Below are 18,396 nucleotides of genomic sequence, written 5' to 3'. Positions count from 1 at the left end.
TATTTTAATACCCGTTCCATAATCTGAGTGATTGTAAATAATACATGTGTGTCTTTCAAGTTCTTTCCTAATCTTTTGTACATCTTCAAAGGACAGCAAGATAGAGGGTTCAGTCTGAGAATGGCTATCTCGATTTTCTTGCAGTGGTGGCCAGCAGTTCTGTTCCACTTTCTTCCAGAGTAGGTAGTGGTATTAATAAAAGTGTCAGATAGCAGTGAGCTTGAGAGAAATTTAGTAGCCTTTTGGTCATTATTCTGCTAGATAGAAACTCTCTTTCAAACCTTCACCCCAGCTACTGTGTAAAGATGATGTAAAGCATGTTCCTTATGCCTGAACTGCATTTCTGGATAATAATCCTAAACAATAGTTCTGTGATCCAATTTCCCTTATATCTGTAGGAGTTGATGAATATATGAAATAAAGATTGAATGAAATGTGGATCCTCACATGTAGTAGTGCAAACTATTTGTTGTTTATTTTTTCCTAGGTGCTATAAACAAATAGTACCAGACTTTGATTTTAGGATGTTATGTAAGGGAACAAGTCGGCTATAGTCAGAGGACTTTCTGTTCACAAAAAAAAAAAAAAAAAAAAGAACCTGGGGACCACCTGTTAACCTGGGTCAAAAATTCCATCTAAAGATACTTTGCTTTCAGTGATGAACGCTTGAGAATATGTGAGGAACAGACTAATTTCTGTGTCAGTAACTAAATTAGAAATTAATGATGTTGAACTGACTCTCTAGTGCTGACTTCACCCAGACGAATAGCAGTCACTACATAAATTAGGCCAGCAGAGGAGCTGAACAGCATGTTCCTGTCAATCTAGTCCAAAGAAAGGCAGGATCCTTAAAAGAGAAAAATCTATGTGACAGCTTTACTAGGAGTTTAAAAGCCAATCCTACTTTTCTGGCCACCTTCCTTTGTTTGCTGTTAGGATAGTATGAATCAAGAAATGAGGAATCTGCGGTCATTCCAGCCAGAAGAACACCATGGTTTTTACTTCAGATTTAGGAACTGTAAGAGCTCAAACCAAATATTCACACAAGTGGCAAGGTCAAAAACAGCGCTGGAATATTAAGCTGTATCAACTTTTCTGGAGTAGATACCATTTGATTTGCTATGGTGTTTTGCTGGTCATGCTGTCCTGTTCTCCATAGTCATATACTATTACGCAGCTTCAGTTTCTGTCAGTGCATTAGATGATACCAAGTTTTTTATGGCAGCATAACTGATCAAAGCTGTCTTTCTTACTAAAGCCATAATCTGCAAAAAATCATGAGAGTAGTATTTCATTCTCCAAACTTCTGTTTTGTAAGGATAGGATCCATCACTGGACTTCTTTTTGAAAAAGATCAGTGGAATGTTTGGGTTTAGAGAAGACTGGAAGAGTTACATGCATATAAGCACATAGTTACTAGGCCAATATAATTCATGAAAAACATAGAACTTGTCACTATTTTCTGGTATGAAAATGTAATTTCTTCCTGCTGGAACCCAGACTCCAATCAACATGCTCCTTTTATCCAAGACTGCAGATTTTCTCTCCAAGAACACAATAGTTCTTCATTGATATGCCTATAAATACAGCTAGTTTAATTGCTTGTACACAACAGAAGCATCTTTGATGTGGAAACATGCCAAATAGCGGTCTGTGAACTATTTTTAGGGTTTGTGTTGAAGATAGGAAAAGGAGAGATACCAACATAGCAGTTAGACTTATCAACAAATGTTTTTAGAGACATGATGGTTATAAAGTAGCAGAAAATGAATTTCTACAGCAGTAGAGCCTCAGTTCTATTAACTACTCTGTTTTTTTTTTTTCTCTCTTGTAATAGAGACAAAGAATTGATTATTAGTCATATGAAATCTGTGGAAGCTACTTTTCATAAGGTAAGAATTTGAAGTGTTCCCTCTGCATTTGTATTTCCAAACACACTGAGGTTTTACAACTGCTTATTTATTCTTGGGTTAGCTGTAGAAGTTGTTTTAAAGCAACTTCCTTCCCTTAGAGTTTAAGTTTTCACCTTCAACTTCTTTTATCTCCAAAGCTATGTGTATTTAGTGAAAGAAAATAAAATTTTGTAGTACTCAGCCTTCCTATTTTTAATAAAAAAATAAGAGCACTACTTCTGCTTACCAAATGAAGACTATCGATGACCCAAACAATTAATAAATGCTGCTGAGGTAGCTTCTTCTGCTGAGTAAAGTGGAGGTCATCTGGTGAGGTCATATAAATGGTGTCCACGAGACACTTGGCTTTGTGCATGCTGCTTTAATCTTTGATATGTGATAAATAAGGAAAAGACAGTAAGTATTAGCGTGTAATCAAAAACTTTAATGATATATTTTTAAAACCCTTTTTAATTTTACTAGTAATCTTAAGTTGTCTCTTTGACTTGTATCATTTTGTCCTGGTATAGTACTCTTTGAAGATCCAAAAAAGCTGTTTATATTAATTATTTGGAAGAGAAGGCTGTTTTAAACTATAACTCTAGTGGCTGATTGTTTTATAACTCTTTTTAGTCCAGAACAACACAGAGCAAAAGTAGTGGTTTTATTACCTTGGAGTGTTCATTTCCCTTATCACATCTTGAATTCCCAGCAACATGGGAATCTATTCCTTATTTTAATTTCTGTGTCCACCAAAACTACTGTTAATTTAATTTTCAGATACTTTTTTCAAGTTTCTCTTTCCTTTAATGTTCACAAAAAGTGACAGTGCCTAAACTGTATTTTTGCTGCAGCAAACTGTGCTGATAGTTTAATGTCTTCCTTTGTGTCTCCATCTTCTTCATACAGGCTTATTTTAAGCCTGGGAAATATATGTAGTGCAGAAAGTGCTGTATTTTTGCAGTAACTTGTACGTATAATGTCCTTGGCTTTGACAATTTATTGTTCTGGTTTGCAAGTTTACATATTGATTTTGAAAGCAGTGCTGTATGTGCACGAGGGTTGAAATGTTTTGGGAAAGGTTATATGGAAGGTCACATGCTTAGTACTAATTTTCCTGATGCAGTAAATGGCTTGAAAAACTGTCACTTTTCTTTGAGAATTGTAGTTACCACATCTGCTTCTTAGTTCTTGCTGTACATCGTTGTTAGGCCCAAATGGCTTATTATTGAGTAACAGAGTATTTATCCTTTCTGGTTTGACAACCTAAAGAATATGGAAAACATAAGAATTAGAAATGCCAGGATGCTCCTTTCAGCAGGAACTAAAAAGAATTGATTGTAAATCATTCATAATTTGATGTCTCATTTCTTCTAGAAGAACAAAGGGAAATTATTGATCTTTGGGAAATATCTGAGATGTAAACCCTACATCATAATGGTAGCTAATTATCTAACAATGAACATGGCTTCTGTGTAAACTATTAAGTTTACATTGTTGTTCATAAAGGTTATCTCACACAGTGAAAAATCAGAACACGATGAAGGAGATGAAATAGTATTAAAGGAACCACAAGCCTGTCTTTTCCCCCATAGGATGTCTTGGAAGTGCTTTTGTTTTCAAAAAAAGGAATCAAAAAGAAATGGATAAAGTTCAGAATCATCTGGAGCTGAACAAGTATTAGTATTGAGTGCAGAAATATTTATGGGAGTCTGAAACTGAATATTGCGGTATTTCTACATTGATGTATTCATGAGGAAATATCCACAAAATTCCATGCATTACTTGTAGGATCTGTGTTATGAATACATAATGCTAAACTTTTGCCTATACAATTCAGGGAGATTTTAGAGACATCCTTAGTAATCTTAGTCAGACTCAGGATAAGGCAGTATACACTGATACCCATTAAAGGGATCTCATTCGTTTCTCTGCTATATTGCTACAAGAATTCCAGAAGGCATCAATGTAGGTACTAGATCATCTGCCTTTGTGTATACTTGGGTGTAACATTCTGCAAACAAAGCAAGAAGTAGCTGAGGGAGACAATCTCTGTGCACGGCTTCTAATACAGCTATAGACAAGGCATCACTTAAAACACTTACTGCCCCTCTCCCCTGTGTGACTGGATGGAAAATCTATTAATAGTATCATGCATTTGGCTTTGTCAACAAGTGCTTGGGTGTGCTTGCACCCAGAATGTTTCTTTTAAAACCATTTCAGAGCCACCTTTTAAAAATAATCATGAATATTTATGAAGCATAAATGTTGAAGAACTGAGCATGTGCTATGCTAAGAAAGAAAACATTTTAGCAGCTAGTTCCATATCCTCCATACCCTGCAAGATATTCTTTAGAAGGAAGGTTATTTTTTTCTTAACCTCGGTCTTGTCATGTTAGCAATCTTCATCTGACTCCTGGAACTGGATTATTTGTACAAGAGTTCACGACACCATTAAAATAAGAGATCTTTCCTTATTTTATACCATCTAAATATTGAAGGCAAATATCAGAGTGCAAAGTGAATGTTTTACCAAATTAAAAAAAAAAAAACCAAAACACCACCACAGGCAAAGGACCTCACGAAAATTTTGGTTCGGTTCAGTTCTGTTCTTATAATATTAAAGATGATCACAGTATCACAGTATGTTTGGGATTGGGACCTCAAAAGATCATCTAGTGCAATCCCCCTGCTGGAGCAGGAACGCCTAGGTGAGGTCGCACAGGAACATGTCCAGTGTTCATGTGTACATGATGAGGATGTAATAGCTGATTTTTTTTTTCTTAAATCTAGATTCAGAAAACAGATACTTTTTTTTTTTTCTTCCCTAGAATTTATTAGATAGCCTTAAACTGAAAAACTTTGCAAAGTAGAAAAGGTTTAAACATTGGCTGCTTAGAGAGCTGTAGTCCATAATTTGACCAATTACTTTTTGGGGTTTTTTTTAAGCCAAATGTAAAATGCCAAATGGTAACAGAAATAAACTAATTTTGACTGGAAGAATTCTTAGGGAAAATTCAATCTGCTTGAAGTTCAAACATAAAATGTTTTCTTAAAAAGTGTTGTCATCAAGAGAAAAAGCATTTAAGTGAATATCTTACTTTAAAATCCATCTGCAGTCCTTTTTTATGTATGAAAAATAAATAATTCCTTGAAACAGTTTCCTCTCAAATATATGTTGAGAAGATACTTTTGTTATAAGTATACCCTTGTTATACTTGTTGATAAACTGTATTTCATTATTAATTTCTTCTGTACTTCTTAACGTCATGTTTGCATAAACAGAGTAAGAGACATTAAATCTGTTCATTTTATGCAACTAGATTTTTCAGCATGTGTATTTAATGACTTATGGTAATCCCATCAGTGGAAGAAATAATTTTACACTATCTCTGCTAAAATCTTCAGCCTTTCCTTTGCGTTGTAGTACTTCTCAGTTTGAGTGCCTGCAGTGGGTTTGCCTCGGCCAGCACCCAGGCGCCCACTTGCACTGCTCTCGCACTCCCCCTCGACAGGACAGGGGGACAAAATACTATAGGATGAGACAGATTGTGCGTTGAGATATAGATGGGGAGATTGCATACCAGTTACTGTCGCAGGTAAAACAGAGTTGACTTGAGGAAAATTTATTTGTTTATTAAAATAGATTTGGATAGTGAGAAAAAAGACCAAAAAGAAACATCCTCCTGCCTTTTAGGCTCAGCTTCACTCCTGACTCCTCTGCCTGTGCCCTGAGGGGCAGCAGAGATGAGGGGCAGGGGGCTGCAGCCACAGAATCACAGAATGGTTGGGGTTGGAAGGAACCTCTGGAGATCATCTAGTCCAACCCACCTGCTAAAGCAGCTTCACCAGAGCAGATCACACAGGAATGTGTCCAGGCAGGTTTTGAATGTCTCCAGAGAAGGAGACTCCACAGCCTCTCTGGGCAGCCTGTTCCAGTGCTCTGTCACCCTCAAGGTAAAGAAGTTTTTCCTCATATTCACATGGAGTCCTTGCATCAGTCAGGCCATGACAGCCCCGCTCTGCCACTCTTTTCTTCTGACGCTGTTTTCCTGCCCATGTGGGCTCTCCACACAGGCTGCAGTGCTTCAAGAACACCCGCTTCAGTGCGGGCTCTCCGTGGGCTTCATTTCCTTCAGAAACTCTGACCTGCTCTGCCGGCAGGGGCTGCAGTGTGGACGTGTGCTCCAGCGTGGTCATGTCCACCTGACCCAGTGCCTCAAGCGCTTCCTTCTGCCCTGCTTCTTCCCCAGCTTTGGTGTTCGCAGGGCTGTTTCTCACTCTTTTCTTGCCTCCCCTTCTGCCTGTGTGGTGGTTTTCACCCTTTCTTAAGTACGTGTTCACAGAGAGACTGTCAGGTTGGCCGAGAGGCTCAAGCTGCGCCCTGTGGTGGGTCTGCTGGAGCGGCTATGGTGGGCACAGGGCAGCCCCGGGCATGGCACCCACACCTGGTACAGTGCTGTAGCTGCCTCTTCCTCACCTCCGGAAATCCCTGTTCTCTAAACTCTGCCTGTGCAAAACTGCACCATGGGAAATCATCCCTTTTAACCTGTCCCAGCCCTGGCTGCTTAAGATTTGGCCATTTTAACAGGTTAATAAAATACCATGTCTTCACAAGCTTAGACTGTTAGCTACTACCCTGAGAGGCTGATGAGCTGTGATAATGAGTCTGTAAAAAACACAAAAAACCCTCCCCAGCATCTTTTTCCCAATATCGGCTAGCAGCCCACTCATTCTGACATTGCGGGACAGTTCAGGGATCAAAGCACCTATCCAGTGTGCTCCTTTCCTTTTGGCACTTGGTCAGAAAAATTTTTCATCCCCTTTGTAATACACTTCATTCTGCTGATAGAAAGGTTCATACACCAGCTGGCAAAACAGCTTCCACAGACCCACCAGTGGTCGTGCCTTGAAATCCTTCCACCATTGTGTTTCATTGCCTCTCTGCTGCTCGCTTTCCACTCCTGCTGTCTTCCCTGAAATGTCCCTATGGTGGCTATGCATGAACTTTGGGCCTCACAGTTCTATCAGTTGAAAAAAACCTGAACATTGTACAATGCAAACTGTTATATACCTGTAAAATACAAAGACAAAATTATCTTTCTTTATCTGATTTAATGATGTTTTTAATATATGACAAAGAGACAGCTGCAGATGGGTTGAGACCACTGAAGGCTTGAGATTTACTAACGTTATAGCATTAGATTGCTATTTCTGGTGTGGTACATAGCAATAAAATGTGTTTCCTTATGATGATTGTTTTATGGCCTGTAAGAAATGTATTTACAATTGGTTTAAGTCCATATACAAGTGACTACATTAGTAAAAACCCTCTATGTAATTGGCATTAATTGTTGGTTTTGGCAAAAGGACCACAAATTGATCAGGCCTTGAAAAAACAGAACAGTTATGAGGCTGAAGTTAGCTGCCACAAACAGACTCCCTTCCACGGGAGTTGTGGAGTCTCCTACTCTGGAGGCATTCAAGACCTGCCTGGACGCCTTCCTTTGTAACCTCATCTAAGTGTTCCTGTTCCGGCAGGGGGATTGGACTAGATGATCTTTTTAGGTCCCTTCCAATCCCTGACATTTTGTGATTCTGCGATTCTGTGATATGACCTGATACTTTCAGGTGTACTGATCAGCCACATTTCTCTGAGTTAACGGGGATCTATAGTCATATATGATCTATAACCATATTATTTAGTTGTGTCAATAATTATTTAAAAGCTCTCATATTAGACATCTCAGCTTAGAAATGTTCTTTAGCCTTATGTTAGTTCCAGAGCTGGTTCTTCTATGTGTTTAGACACATTAGCAGAATGAAACCCGCTTGTGTGTGTGTGCTCAGGGTCTGTTAATTGCTGTGGTCCTCAGTTGTTATAAACTGGCCCTATCACAAGCCTGTTGAAACAGTGGGTATTTGTACATGCAATAGAATTACAAGGAAAACCCATTTAGAATATTAAAATTCTACGTGACTACTGTAAGAAGTTTTATAGTAGGAAACAAGCTATTATTTCTCTGTGCTGAGAAAAAAATGCAGTAAAAAGATTACTTTTTCTCCTCCTCCAACACAAATTAGCACCTCTTCATTTCTATGTTTTATGAATGACTTTTGTCCTCCCCCCATCCCTCCCCACTAAAGTGACTTTCTTGATCCTTGTTCCTAAAGATCAGTTGTGCAGGACATACAGGTGTTAGCACAGCTGGCTTGCTGATGACAGCTCTGTCCATATAGCTGTCTGGTGTGTCATCACTCATATTGTTCAGTGTCATTCTGACCTAGCCAAGCTAAAAATGGTACTCCAGCTCAAGAGGGATTTAAAAACCTTGACAAACTAAAGATAAGACATTGCTGGATGTCATATCCATGTGCTTAACTGTTTTCTGTTTAGACATATCTAAATAACTAATTGTAGTGTGCATTTGTCTTCTTTGGCTTTTTTTTTTTTTTAAAAAAAAAAAAGCTGAATACTTTTGTGTAGTTACCTTCAGTAAGGAAAAATCCTTGTTTGGAGAATTGTGGAATTGCTGAATACATTAACTGTTATTTTCTCCAGACATAGGTTCATTTTCAGCCCAAGGTCACTGAAATCCATTCATAGGGGATGTATTATAGTGCACGTCCTGCAACTGCAGTGAAGCTTAGGTGCACTGGTCAATGTTTGCAAAAAACAACTCTGGATCAAATTAACATCTTATTCAACAGAGCGTGTAGTGTGTGTGTAATAATATAAGAAGGCTTGAATTAAACATATAGGTAAGCCTGGGATGATATTCTGCTCTGAAAATTATTTTCCAGAATCTTGACTGGTCTTTAAAAAGAAAGAAAAAAAAAAAAAGCCAGGCATGCCCAAAATGTCAGTTTTATGACATACATCTTTCCTTACACAAATGCTGTTATACAGTAATTAATGTTCTTTTAAAAACTGCCTATGAAATTACTTGTATTGTAATTACATACAGATATGCATGGCAGTAATCAAAAAGGTTAGTCACAAAATCTGTATGCTATAATACAGATTTCTGGTAGATTTTCAACTAAGTGAAATATTCAGTATACCTAATTATATTCAGGTATGTCTACCTATGGCAGGGTATGTGCAAATGCTATTTAACACCCCAACTATCAACAGAAGTCAGACTGCTCAGTTTGAGAATATATTCCTTTTTTTGATGAAAGAGTATGCAATGATCTGTTGGCCTTTGATGAGTAATCAAATATAACTCTGATGGCCATATAACAAGTATCCATTCATCTGGACCATGTAGCTCTTCTTTGCTTTCCCTCCTATGAGGTACTATTTTGTCTAAGCAAGACACATTGTGTAGTTTGGTTTGGTCTTCTTGGAGAAGAGAAAAAAAAAAAAGAGTTTGAGGAGTGTTTTTTGCAGTCCAGTTGATTGGTTTGGCTACCAACATCATTCCTCACCTGTTTCACTCTCTAATTGTAGCTATAGCTTTCCAGTTTTCAGATGTGTGATTTAAAGTGCCTTCAGTTCAAGCAATGCAGTCTTACCATAGGCAGTGTCTCTTGTTCTGGAGTGATCTTTAATTCTGAAAACATCCTGGTGGAAAATTTTATGTTACATAGGCCTTCATTCAATAAGATGAATATATAATTTTTGAGCTATTTCCTTATTTTCAGGGTGGACTCAGACTCTGGTGTTTATGAGCAACTGCTATTATCAGATTGTCTCTTGGATCTGACAGGCTGCTGTGGTATATACTTCTTTGGATGTCACACATGCCAAATCCTTTAGCAAATCTTTGGGGTCTGTATTCCCTTAAAGGGCTTACGCTTCAAGCGTGATCAGTGTTTTCTGGAGAGCACATGCTCAGGAATGACAGCATACAGATATATCCTTAGATAGATCATCTGTATTGGCAACGTACTTGAAGAACTACTGTTATCAATACTATCAGTACTGTTGTTGGTGCAGCTTCCTTCATATATATTCACTTTCATTTTTTTACTAATAGAACATCAACAATTCATATCTAAATGTTAAAAAGTGAGGAGGTGTTCATGAAGGTTTAATTCTGTCCATGTGTGTATATACTTTTTTATTTTTCTCCTTAGTTCCACAATTATTTGTGCCACTGTAACAAAGTTTTGCCCACCCAAATGAGTTAGTATTTAACTTATTTCTGTTAAAGTGCTTCTCATGGAAGAAGGCCAAAGACCATCTTGAATAGATGTGCATGCCCTTGATTTCTGCAATATGACCTCCATTCTACATGCTGCCCTGGGGGCGTGTATATTATGCAGCTAAATCAGCCACATATTTACAAGACTGTGGTTAAGTCTTAAGATGTGGTTTGTGTTCAAACTGCCTCCTTCTATTTTACAAAGTTCTAAAGCCATTTTTGTTAATTATATGTCACATGCAGAACACAAAACATTATGGTAGAAACCATTTTGCTTGTACTCTTTTAGAATGATTTGCGTGAAATATTTGTAGCTTCTCAGCAATATGGTCATCTCAGAGTCAAGCAGATGAAATAATTGTCTGCCTTCCCCTTATCATCGAATCACTTCATCATTGTAGTTTTTGTTCACGGTTTAAATTGCAGATGATATGCTATTAAAAATAGTAGGAGGAAATGAAAGTAAAATAAGCACAAAATCTTGTACTTTCATGGTACTATTTTTTAATGTAGAATTGGTGAACTTAGAACATATTAAATGTTCTGTGTAGCTTGTATAGTGAAGTTTATATCCATAAATAATCTTACTTTCTTTTCAACATAAGAAAGCATTGAATTAGGCCAAAACAAGGAACTAAAATCTCCAGTTTGTTGTACTAGTTAGAGAGTAACAAGGGAAAGACATTAGAGAGGGATAAGCACATCTTAATACTATTTACAACTTGCTAGCATTTAGTACCATGTCTCTATTGGCATAACTGGATATACCAGCTCAAACTGCAGAGATAAAACAAAGAAGTGAGCACATAAATGGACTGTAGGCAAAACTATTGTTATTTCTGATCAGCAGAGAATTTTAATATCATTTTTTGACATTTAGAATTACCCCATCAAATTCTACACCTTGGATGAGTCAATAAGGTAACTTCAGTTTATTATTCAGTTTCAGCTTTGATGTGAATTCATCAGTACTTTATTGATTTTAAATTGAGTGGCTACAGTGTTGTCTTCTGTGTTGCTCTCTTAATTAATTAAAAAGTTAAACACTGACATAAGTCACTAGGCTCCTTTGTTTGAAAATGTTTTGAGTTCGGTAGTAGAGTTGTGTGGATCCATTTATGATTTTGCCTCTTTTCAGACAGTATGTAAGGCTAAACCAAAAAGTCTAGTGATCATACCTCGCAACCTACTGTTGCAGTACTTAAACACTCCATATAAAACCACTCTCACAGCTTTTCATTATCTCAGTCAAAATTATGTTTACCAAAATCAGAAATAGCCAAAATCTATAGCCAAAATCTCCACTCGCATTGGATTTAGATACATTTGTATGTATTTTTTTTATCTCTATTAACTTTTAAGTATAAGGAAGTGGAACTGGTTTTAGTCATTTTTAATCATTGCGATAAGCCTTATTAGCTGATTAGGGTTTTTTGGATTATAGTATTAGGTCTCTAGTCTGAGGAGACGTCTCAGATAAAATAGTCTTGCTTTAGATTTCATGTGAAGAAAAAAAAAAAAGTGTCGTTAAATACCAAAAAGGTCTGAAACTTGCATCTTAAAGCTTAACTATATAGGATGGTTTTCCTCCCTGTCAAGCTGCCAAGAAACCCGGGTATGGTTTTTTTTGTTTTTTTGTTTAGTTGGTTTCTGTTGATTTTTTTTTTTTTTAATACAATTACCCGTTTTACCTTTGCTTGGTAGTTCTGTAAAGTGTGTATGTGAGCACTGTGCTTACTTCCTTAGAGAATGAGGAAATAATCACAGTCTCCCAACTCCAGTCATAATCTTTCTGGATCTCAAAAAGCAAATAGCCAGAAAGTGATTAAATTAGTTCTAAACTAAAATTTCATGTAGGTATAGCCTATCCAGTGTGGTCCCATGCAGGGATGGGCATTATAGCTTTTCATTCCTTGAGTAGGTAGCCAACTTGAACACTGGTTTTAGTCTTAGTGAAATAGTGTAGTGATATTTGTGCCCAGTCTTTTGTGCTTATAATTTTCCCTGAACCCTTGTGAGTATTTTTCAAAGGAAAACTATGTCTTCTTTTTCTGTTTCTCGGTATGTGTGTTGATAATGAGATTCGTTCTTTATGATCTAGATATTTGCAAACATAAAAAGTTTTGGAGGTTTTTTTGGTTTTTTGTTTTTTTTTTTTGTAGTTATGAATCATCATATTGCATATCATACACTTTAAGGAGCTGATATGTACTCTTCTGGTGCGGTGGTATTAATGGCATATGTTTACCACAATTCAGCCATTTTAAAAAAAAGGCTTTTTTATTTTATTGTTCAGTGAGTGTCAGGGCCCTGAAATGGAGAGTTTGAAACTAATAGGGTTAAAAGGACTTCCACTGCCTGTATTGTGTGTGTATTATACCTACATTGCTTATACATTGTTTTTTTCCCCCTAGTATTAGCAATCTGCTTTTGTACTTTGACATAGGGATTTCCCTTGTGAATTTTGTCACAGAAAAAAGAGAATCATCAATATCGCAGTTAAACTTGACTTTCAAAGCTAATAGTATCTCATTTGGGGGCTGAAATTTAATAAATTTTCTTTGATTCTGGGTGAGTTTTTAAACATCAAACAATGAATTGGCCAGGGTGCAGTAAAATATTTAGATCTATTGACTACGGTTCAGAAGGGTAGAAGGCAAAACACTGGTGGTTTGATGTTGATAAATTCTTAGTACCTTAATCCACATTAATGTTTTCTTTTATCTGTGTGCATACTGGCAGCAAAGACACTGAGAAGTTGGGATATATAAGCTATAAAAATGTAAATCAAGTGTATGTGTGTGTGTGTGTATGCATGTGTGTATTTAAAGCCATGCATTTTGTTATATTCAGCAAGGTTAACATCTGACCGGAATTACACATGCTGACAGAACACTCCAGAGAGTATGTTTGTTTCACAGGACTGTGTATCTTGAACCTAGTGCACTATGTGTGCAAAAAATGTGTAGAGGACCTTTCCTGTTATAAAAATTGCATCATAGTGCATATGTTTGGCAGCCACAGGTATTGACAGGAATTCTTTAGGTCAACTTGGGAAATGTAGGGCTCCCTATTCCCATAGAACAGACCAACGAATAAAGAAAAAAAATTCTTCTTTGTATCAGTAGATTTACACATGCATACTTCTTTCAGAGCAGATTTCAAAGCCTGTGCTCTTATTTGAAATACGTTCACTTATAATCAACATTTCACAAAAACCTAATTTTCTAAGTGGTTACAAAATGGTATTTTGGGATTTAAAATGAATGGACATATGTTTTATTTCATATTTCTTGAGTTCTTTTGAGAAAGCGAGCCTCTAAGAAAAACTGAAGTTTTAAAATAGTATTTAGTAAATGTTGTATTTGTTGATTTGTATGTATTTAGTATATGTTTACCATATGTTTTAGTATCAGACTGTGTAGTGTTGTTAAAGACAGTAAATTATTTTTGCAGTACTAGCTATTGCTACTCAACAGAGACAAATGAACGTATTTCATCTGTTCATTTGTACTGATACGTATTTGTACGTGCATCTATCCATCTGTGTTAGGATCCAGTCTGACCACTGGGTTCTCCTGGGGGGTGGACACGGTCATTTTTGTGTTAAATAGAATGAAAAGCGGGTGTGTGGCAGCATACGGTGCATGAACGTCAGTGACGGTCCGTGGAAGTTACGTGTTAAATACACATTAATTCCACGTCCGCGCTGGCGGGCTAATTGCGTGTCGGGATACGCGGGAAGACGTTGCGTTTTGGGTAACGGCCGCGACACTGGTCTGGCGCGCGAGGCGGGTGGGTGCGGCCGCGCGCGGACACAAAGGCGTTGGTCGGTCAGCTCGCGCCCCGCGGAAACCCGCGTGTTTGTCCCGCGCCCCGCGCGCGCGGCTGGCGCCAGCCCGGCCCGCTCCTGGCGCGGCCGGCAGGTGGCGCTGTGGCACCAACGGCCCGCGCGCGGGAGCCGCGTGGGGGCTGCGGGGGCGGAGAGGGGGGGGGCATATTTTGGCCTTTGGTTTCAGGCTGCCTGCAAAACTAACTAAATAACTATCAAACTGGCTGAATCCTGTGCGAATCCCAGCATTTCCCACTCGAATCGGAATAGTTATAAACTGTGTGGAAGGCAACTAATACCAATTAGTGCATTATTTCTTTCAGTGACTCCACAATAAGAAATCTAGTAGCAGGCGGGTGCTTTGGTTTTTTGTTGTTTTGTGTGTTTTTTGTTTTGTTTTGTTTGGAACAGGCTGCCCAGGGGGGTTGTGGAGTCTCCTTCTCTAGAGACATTCAAACCCACCTGGACACCTTCCTGTGTAACCTTATCTGGGTGTTCCAGCTCCGGCAGGGGGATTGGGCTGGATGATCTTTTGAGGTCCCTTCCAATCCCTGACATTCTGTAATTCTGTGTTTTGTTTTGTTTTTTTTTCCTTCTCCATCTATTAATTGCAGAGCCACAGGTTGGTTTATTTTACTTTGAGGATTATTCATTTTAATGTGGGGTTTAACTGAATTGACATTAAAGGGACCTTATTGCGCAGGACTGGTACGATCTCCCTGCGGCACACAGAACTCGCGCGCCGGCTCCTTGTTTGTATGATCACGTGAAGCTTTTTTAATTTCATAGCTGCTGTTTGTGTGAGTCAGAAGTGCGTTTACCATTTCTTCCCTTACGAGGCTTTTACAGGGGACAGATCTGTGAAATGTACATACCAGATGGGCTTGTGAGCCCTTAGTGTCTCTTCTCTCCTTCTTATTTCAGACCAAGGGAAGATGCTTTTTCTTCTTAACATTCTCTCCCAGCCCTCTGAATTAGAGATTTATTTGCAACGAAAAATCAATTAGTCCTAAATTTATTCATGGATTTCAGGTCCAGCGATCAATGCAAGTCCACTCAGTGGGCTCAAGGGGACCCAGTTCATCCCAGTTAATGTGTCTGAAGGGGAATTACCATTGATGCTGTTTTTTTCCCTTTAGGTCAGAGATCAGACCTTGCTGTCACGGACTGCAGCAACCAGGAATGACTTCACCCTGCAGCTACCCAAACTGCACCTAGAGACCTTTGCAGTGGAAGGGCTGAAGGGCAGGCCAGAGGTTGTAGCATTTCAGGTTAGAGTCTAAAATTATCCTGTTTCTTTTTCTGCTTTTTTGCATCTGAGATAGAACAAGAAGCTAGACTGCTCTGAATGTGTGGAGAACAGAAAGCTTAAAAAGCTTGGAAACTTTGCAGTCAACAGTTGAAAGAGAAATAATTTCCATATATACTCTTGCATACGGTGTTTCAGAGATGATGTGAACTTTAAATTTTGCAGTTATAATGTTAAATAACTGACAGGAGTATTACCATGAAAAAGGAAAATGTATTTGAAAATTAATATCACTTTATCCTGACCTCCTTTTTGTTCCCCTCCCTCTTGATTTAAGAAAGAAAAGTAAAATAAGAAAATAAAAAGACAGGATTTTTATGCTGCTTCCTGGCCATTATCAGATTTTTCTGTATTACAGTTTTAGAAGTAATAGTGATTTTTGAGCATCGCTAATATAAAAGAAACTGATATTTGGAATACTTAAGTATAGAAACTATTTTGTTCATGCAAATTTAAAGACTTATGTGTTTCAGATTACTAATTTCATTAGGAGAAAATACTGGAAAAAAGAGAACTGAACTTAAAATGTACATGTTTTCAGTTCTGAAAAATGGAGTCTCTGCATTGCCTTCTTTTAAGTTCTTACACATAAACTATCTCACAGTCATATACCTGTGCAGAATTACTTCATTCTTGTGATACACTGTTTTGTTTTCTCAATGATGGAACAAAAGGCAGAGTGAATACATACTTCTTTCATTGTGCTCTTCTATGTGCATCAGAGAGAGGATAGTCACGTAAAGTGCAAGAAACTCAGACAATACATAGCTTGGGCACCTTTCTGTAATAATATTTTAAAATTCATTGTAGATTTTATGTTCTAGGTGTAGTACATAATTGCAGGAACAGGGTCACAATCAGATATTCAAGAAGGCAAATTGCAAGCTGAACATTTCGCACTATTGCTGCCTTGCATGCATCCGTTTCAATATGATAAAGATTTAAATTATCTGTGTATTATTGTGTTTCCACAATAAAGTAGTAATAAGTAGTACCTGACAGTCATGTGAACTTCAGTTAACACAGCTATACTTCCCTAGCAGAGGCCACAGTTGCAAGTGTTTCCCCAGTACACCGGTGATCACTTTTAATGCTGTGCAAACAAGTTCCACAGGTGGCATCTTTTCAAAGAAGCTGTCGTAGACAACACCAGCTTTTGAATACTGGTCTTCTAATTTTGTGGCCTATTCAGTCATAGCTACCTTTTTTTTTTTTATCCCCCCTCCCATTCCTTTCTGACCTCAGAATGACTGTAGAGGATTTGCAAGACAGCCTGTTCCTTCTTTCTTTCTAAGAAGATTAAGAGAAACAGAAGTACAGAGTTGTATTTCACATTTGTGCAAAGTGCTTGTGGTATAACGAACACATAGCGATGTGTGCGCTGGGTAACTTACTGGTGATGCGGTACTGTAAACGTAGTTTTTGTTCACCCCACAACTCCAATTAGAGGTGGTTACTTGTACATACACAAACAGCATCAGTGGTTTACAGTCTGTCTGACTGTCCGGTTCCTTTTATCCTTTCCCTTTTTTTCTCCTCTCCTTGCCTCTAGTTACATAGTGTCTATTTGATAATTTTCTAAGTATATTATAGAGATTTTATTTTAAAAAATCCCGTTTATAGCTGTGAGTCAGCTAACTGATTTTAATTTCACTGTATGCAAAATTTTAGTAAGGGCAATCCTTCAATCTTGAATGAGGCAAGCAGTTAGTAATCACTTCCTGGATACTTCTTATTAAAACCACTGGAATTGTTTGCATGCATGGCCTCTATAACTGCTACTACATGTATTTTATAGTTTGTCTGTGACAAGTACATTTCAATTAAAGGCCTTATTATCTGCAAGTGTTAGACATATGGAGTTTTTTCCACAGGTCTAAATTTTTTGCTATTTGATGGTTTCTTTTAAAAAGTTACAAAAAAATTAATATGCTAAATTAGTGTGATAGGGATGAAGAACTGGCTATCAGAACTGGTAAGTATTCACAGAAGATTGCATTGTTTTATTTTTATTATTCACACATCTGATTCATAGTAGGTGGCTGTAATCATAATTAATAACATTTTTTAATCTGTTGTTTCAATGTGTATCATTTTTTCATCATATAGAGGAAGCAAATAATCTAGTACATTTGTGTGTGCGTACACATCTGCATAAGTTATATTTCTTTCAAATTTTTCAGAAAGCAAATGGCTCTTAAAGGTGTTTTGAATGAAAGATGCTATCCTTAATTTACTTGATGGGCTCAGCAGCATTGTGTTCCTTGTCATTTGGTATATGGGAACTCCTGGAATTTTTCAGTTGCTCATACCTCTATATGAATGTTTCTTGGGCAAAATATGCTTTCTTTATAGGTGACAAGTGCAAAGAAGGTTGTTGTGATGAACCTAAGTTGCTTGACTGTGAATTAAGCTGTCAGAGATTTTCTTTTTTTTTTTTGACATACTTAATTAATTATCTTGTAAAACCAGAAGGTTGTTTTTTCTAGCAAATGGATCCAACATTCCAAATACCATGAATGCTTACAGGGCTGATCAAACAAACACGCAAATAAACCCCCTGTCATTCCCAAATGAAATAATTGTTAAACTGCATAGGAAGTGTCATGCATCTTTTAGAGAATGTGTTGTATAATCTAGTGTACAATTACCTTTAGCTAATTAAATGGAATATTTGAGACACAGAGTTCTGTGTGCCTTCTCCAAAGCCTACACTTTATGTAATGGCTCTTGAATTGCAAAAATACATAATAGGTTGAAATTAAGTTACTCGACAAGTATGTCCTTGCACTGAGTGTCTTCTAAAGCCCCATGCAAGCAGTGAAAGTATGAGTTAATTTTTAGGTGTTTGTTAAATTCTTGGAAACTGTAACAAAAATTACCGTAATAGTCTGAAAATGTCACTTGAGATGGACAAGTAATGAAAGAAGTCCAGTATCTTGAAGAGTAAAAAGATACAATTGCTGTAGCTTTGAGACACTCTCACCTGGTATTTAACTGCTGTGAAGGATGTTATGTTACAAAGTTGTGCTGTTTGTTACTTAGTTAAGTTTGAAAGTGAAAACTATAGTATTGTTTTCAAGCATCAGAAACACATGAGAACAGAATTGAAGGTGTGCTGTTCTGGCCATGGCTGAATGTTCCCACTGAAGACAAAATGTGAAACTGTTAAGTGAAGCCTCCAATAAATACAGGATATAGGGTGAAATA

The 18,396-nt window shown here is 37.5% G+C and overlaps 1 protein-coding gene across 1 annotated transcript in view; it reads left to right on the top strand.

Annotated features, from left to right (window-relative positions):
- Window positions 1–18,396, top strand: part of CCDC171 (coiled-coil domain containing 171) — a 135,567-nt gene that overhangs the window by 98,214 nt on the left and 18,957 nt on the right. The window contains exons 21-22 of the mRNA XM_080362213.1: window positions 1,838–1,892; window positions 15,017–15,148. Coding sequence (XP_080218339.1) covers window positions 1,838–1,892; window positions 15,017–15,148 — 187 coding nt within the window. The remainder of the gene's footprint in view (window positions 1–1,837; window positions 1,893–15,016; window positions 15,149–18,396) is intronic.

This window comes from Nesoenas mayeri (assembly GCF_963082525.1).
Source record: "Nesoenas mayeri genome assembly, chromosome: Z".
Lineage (NCBI taxonomy): Eukaryota > Metazoa > Chordata > Aves > Columbiformes > Columbidae > Nesoenas > Nesoenas mayeri.
This window is presented reverse-complemented; position numbering and strand designations above follow the sequence as displayed.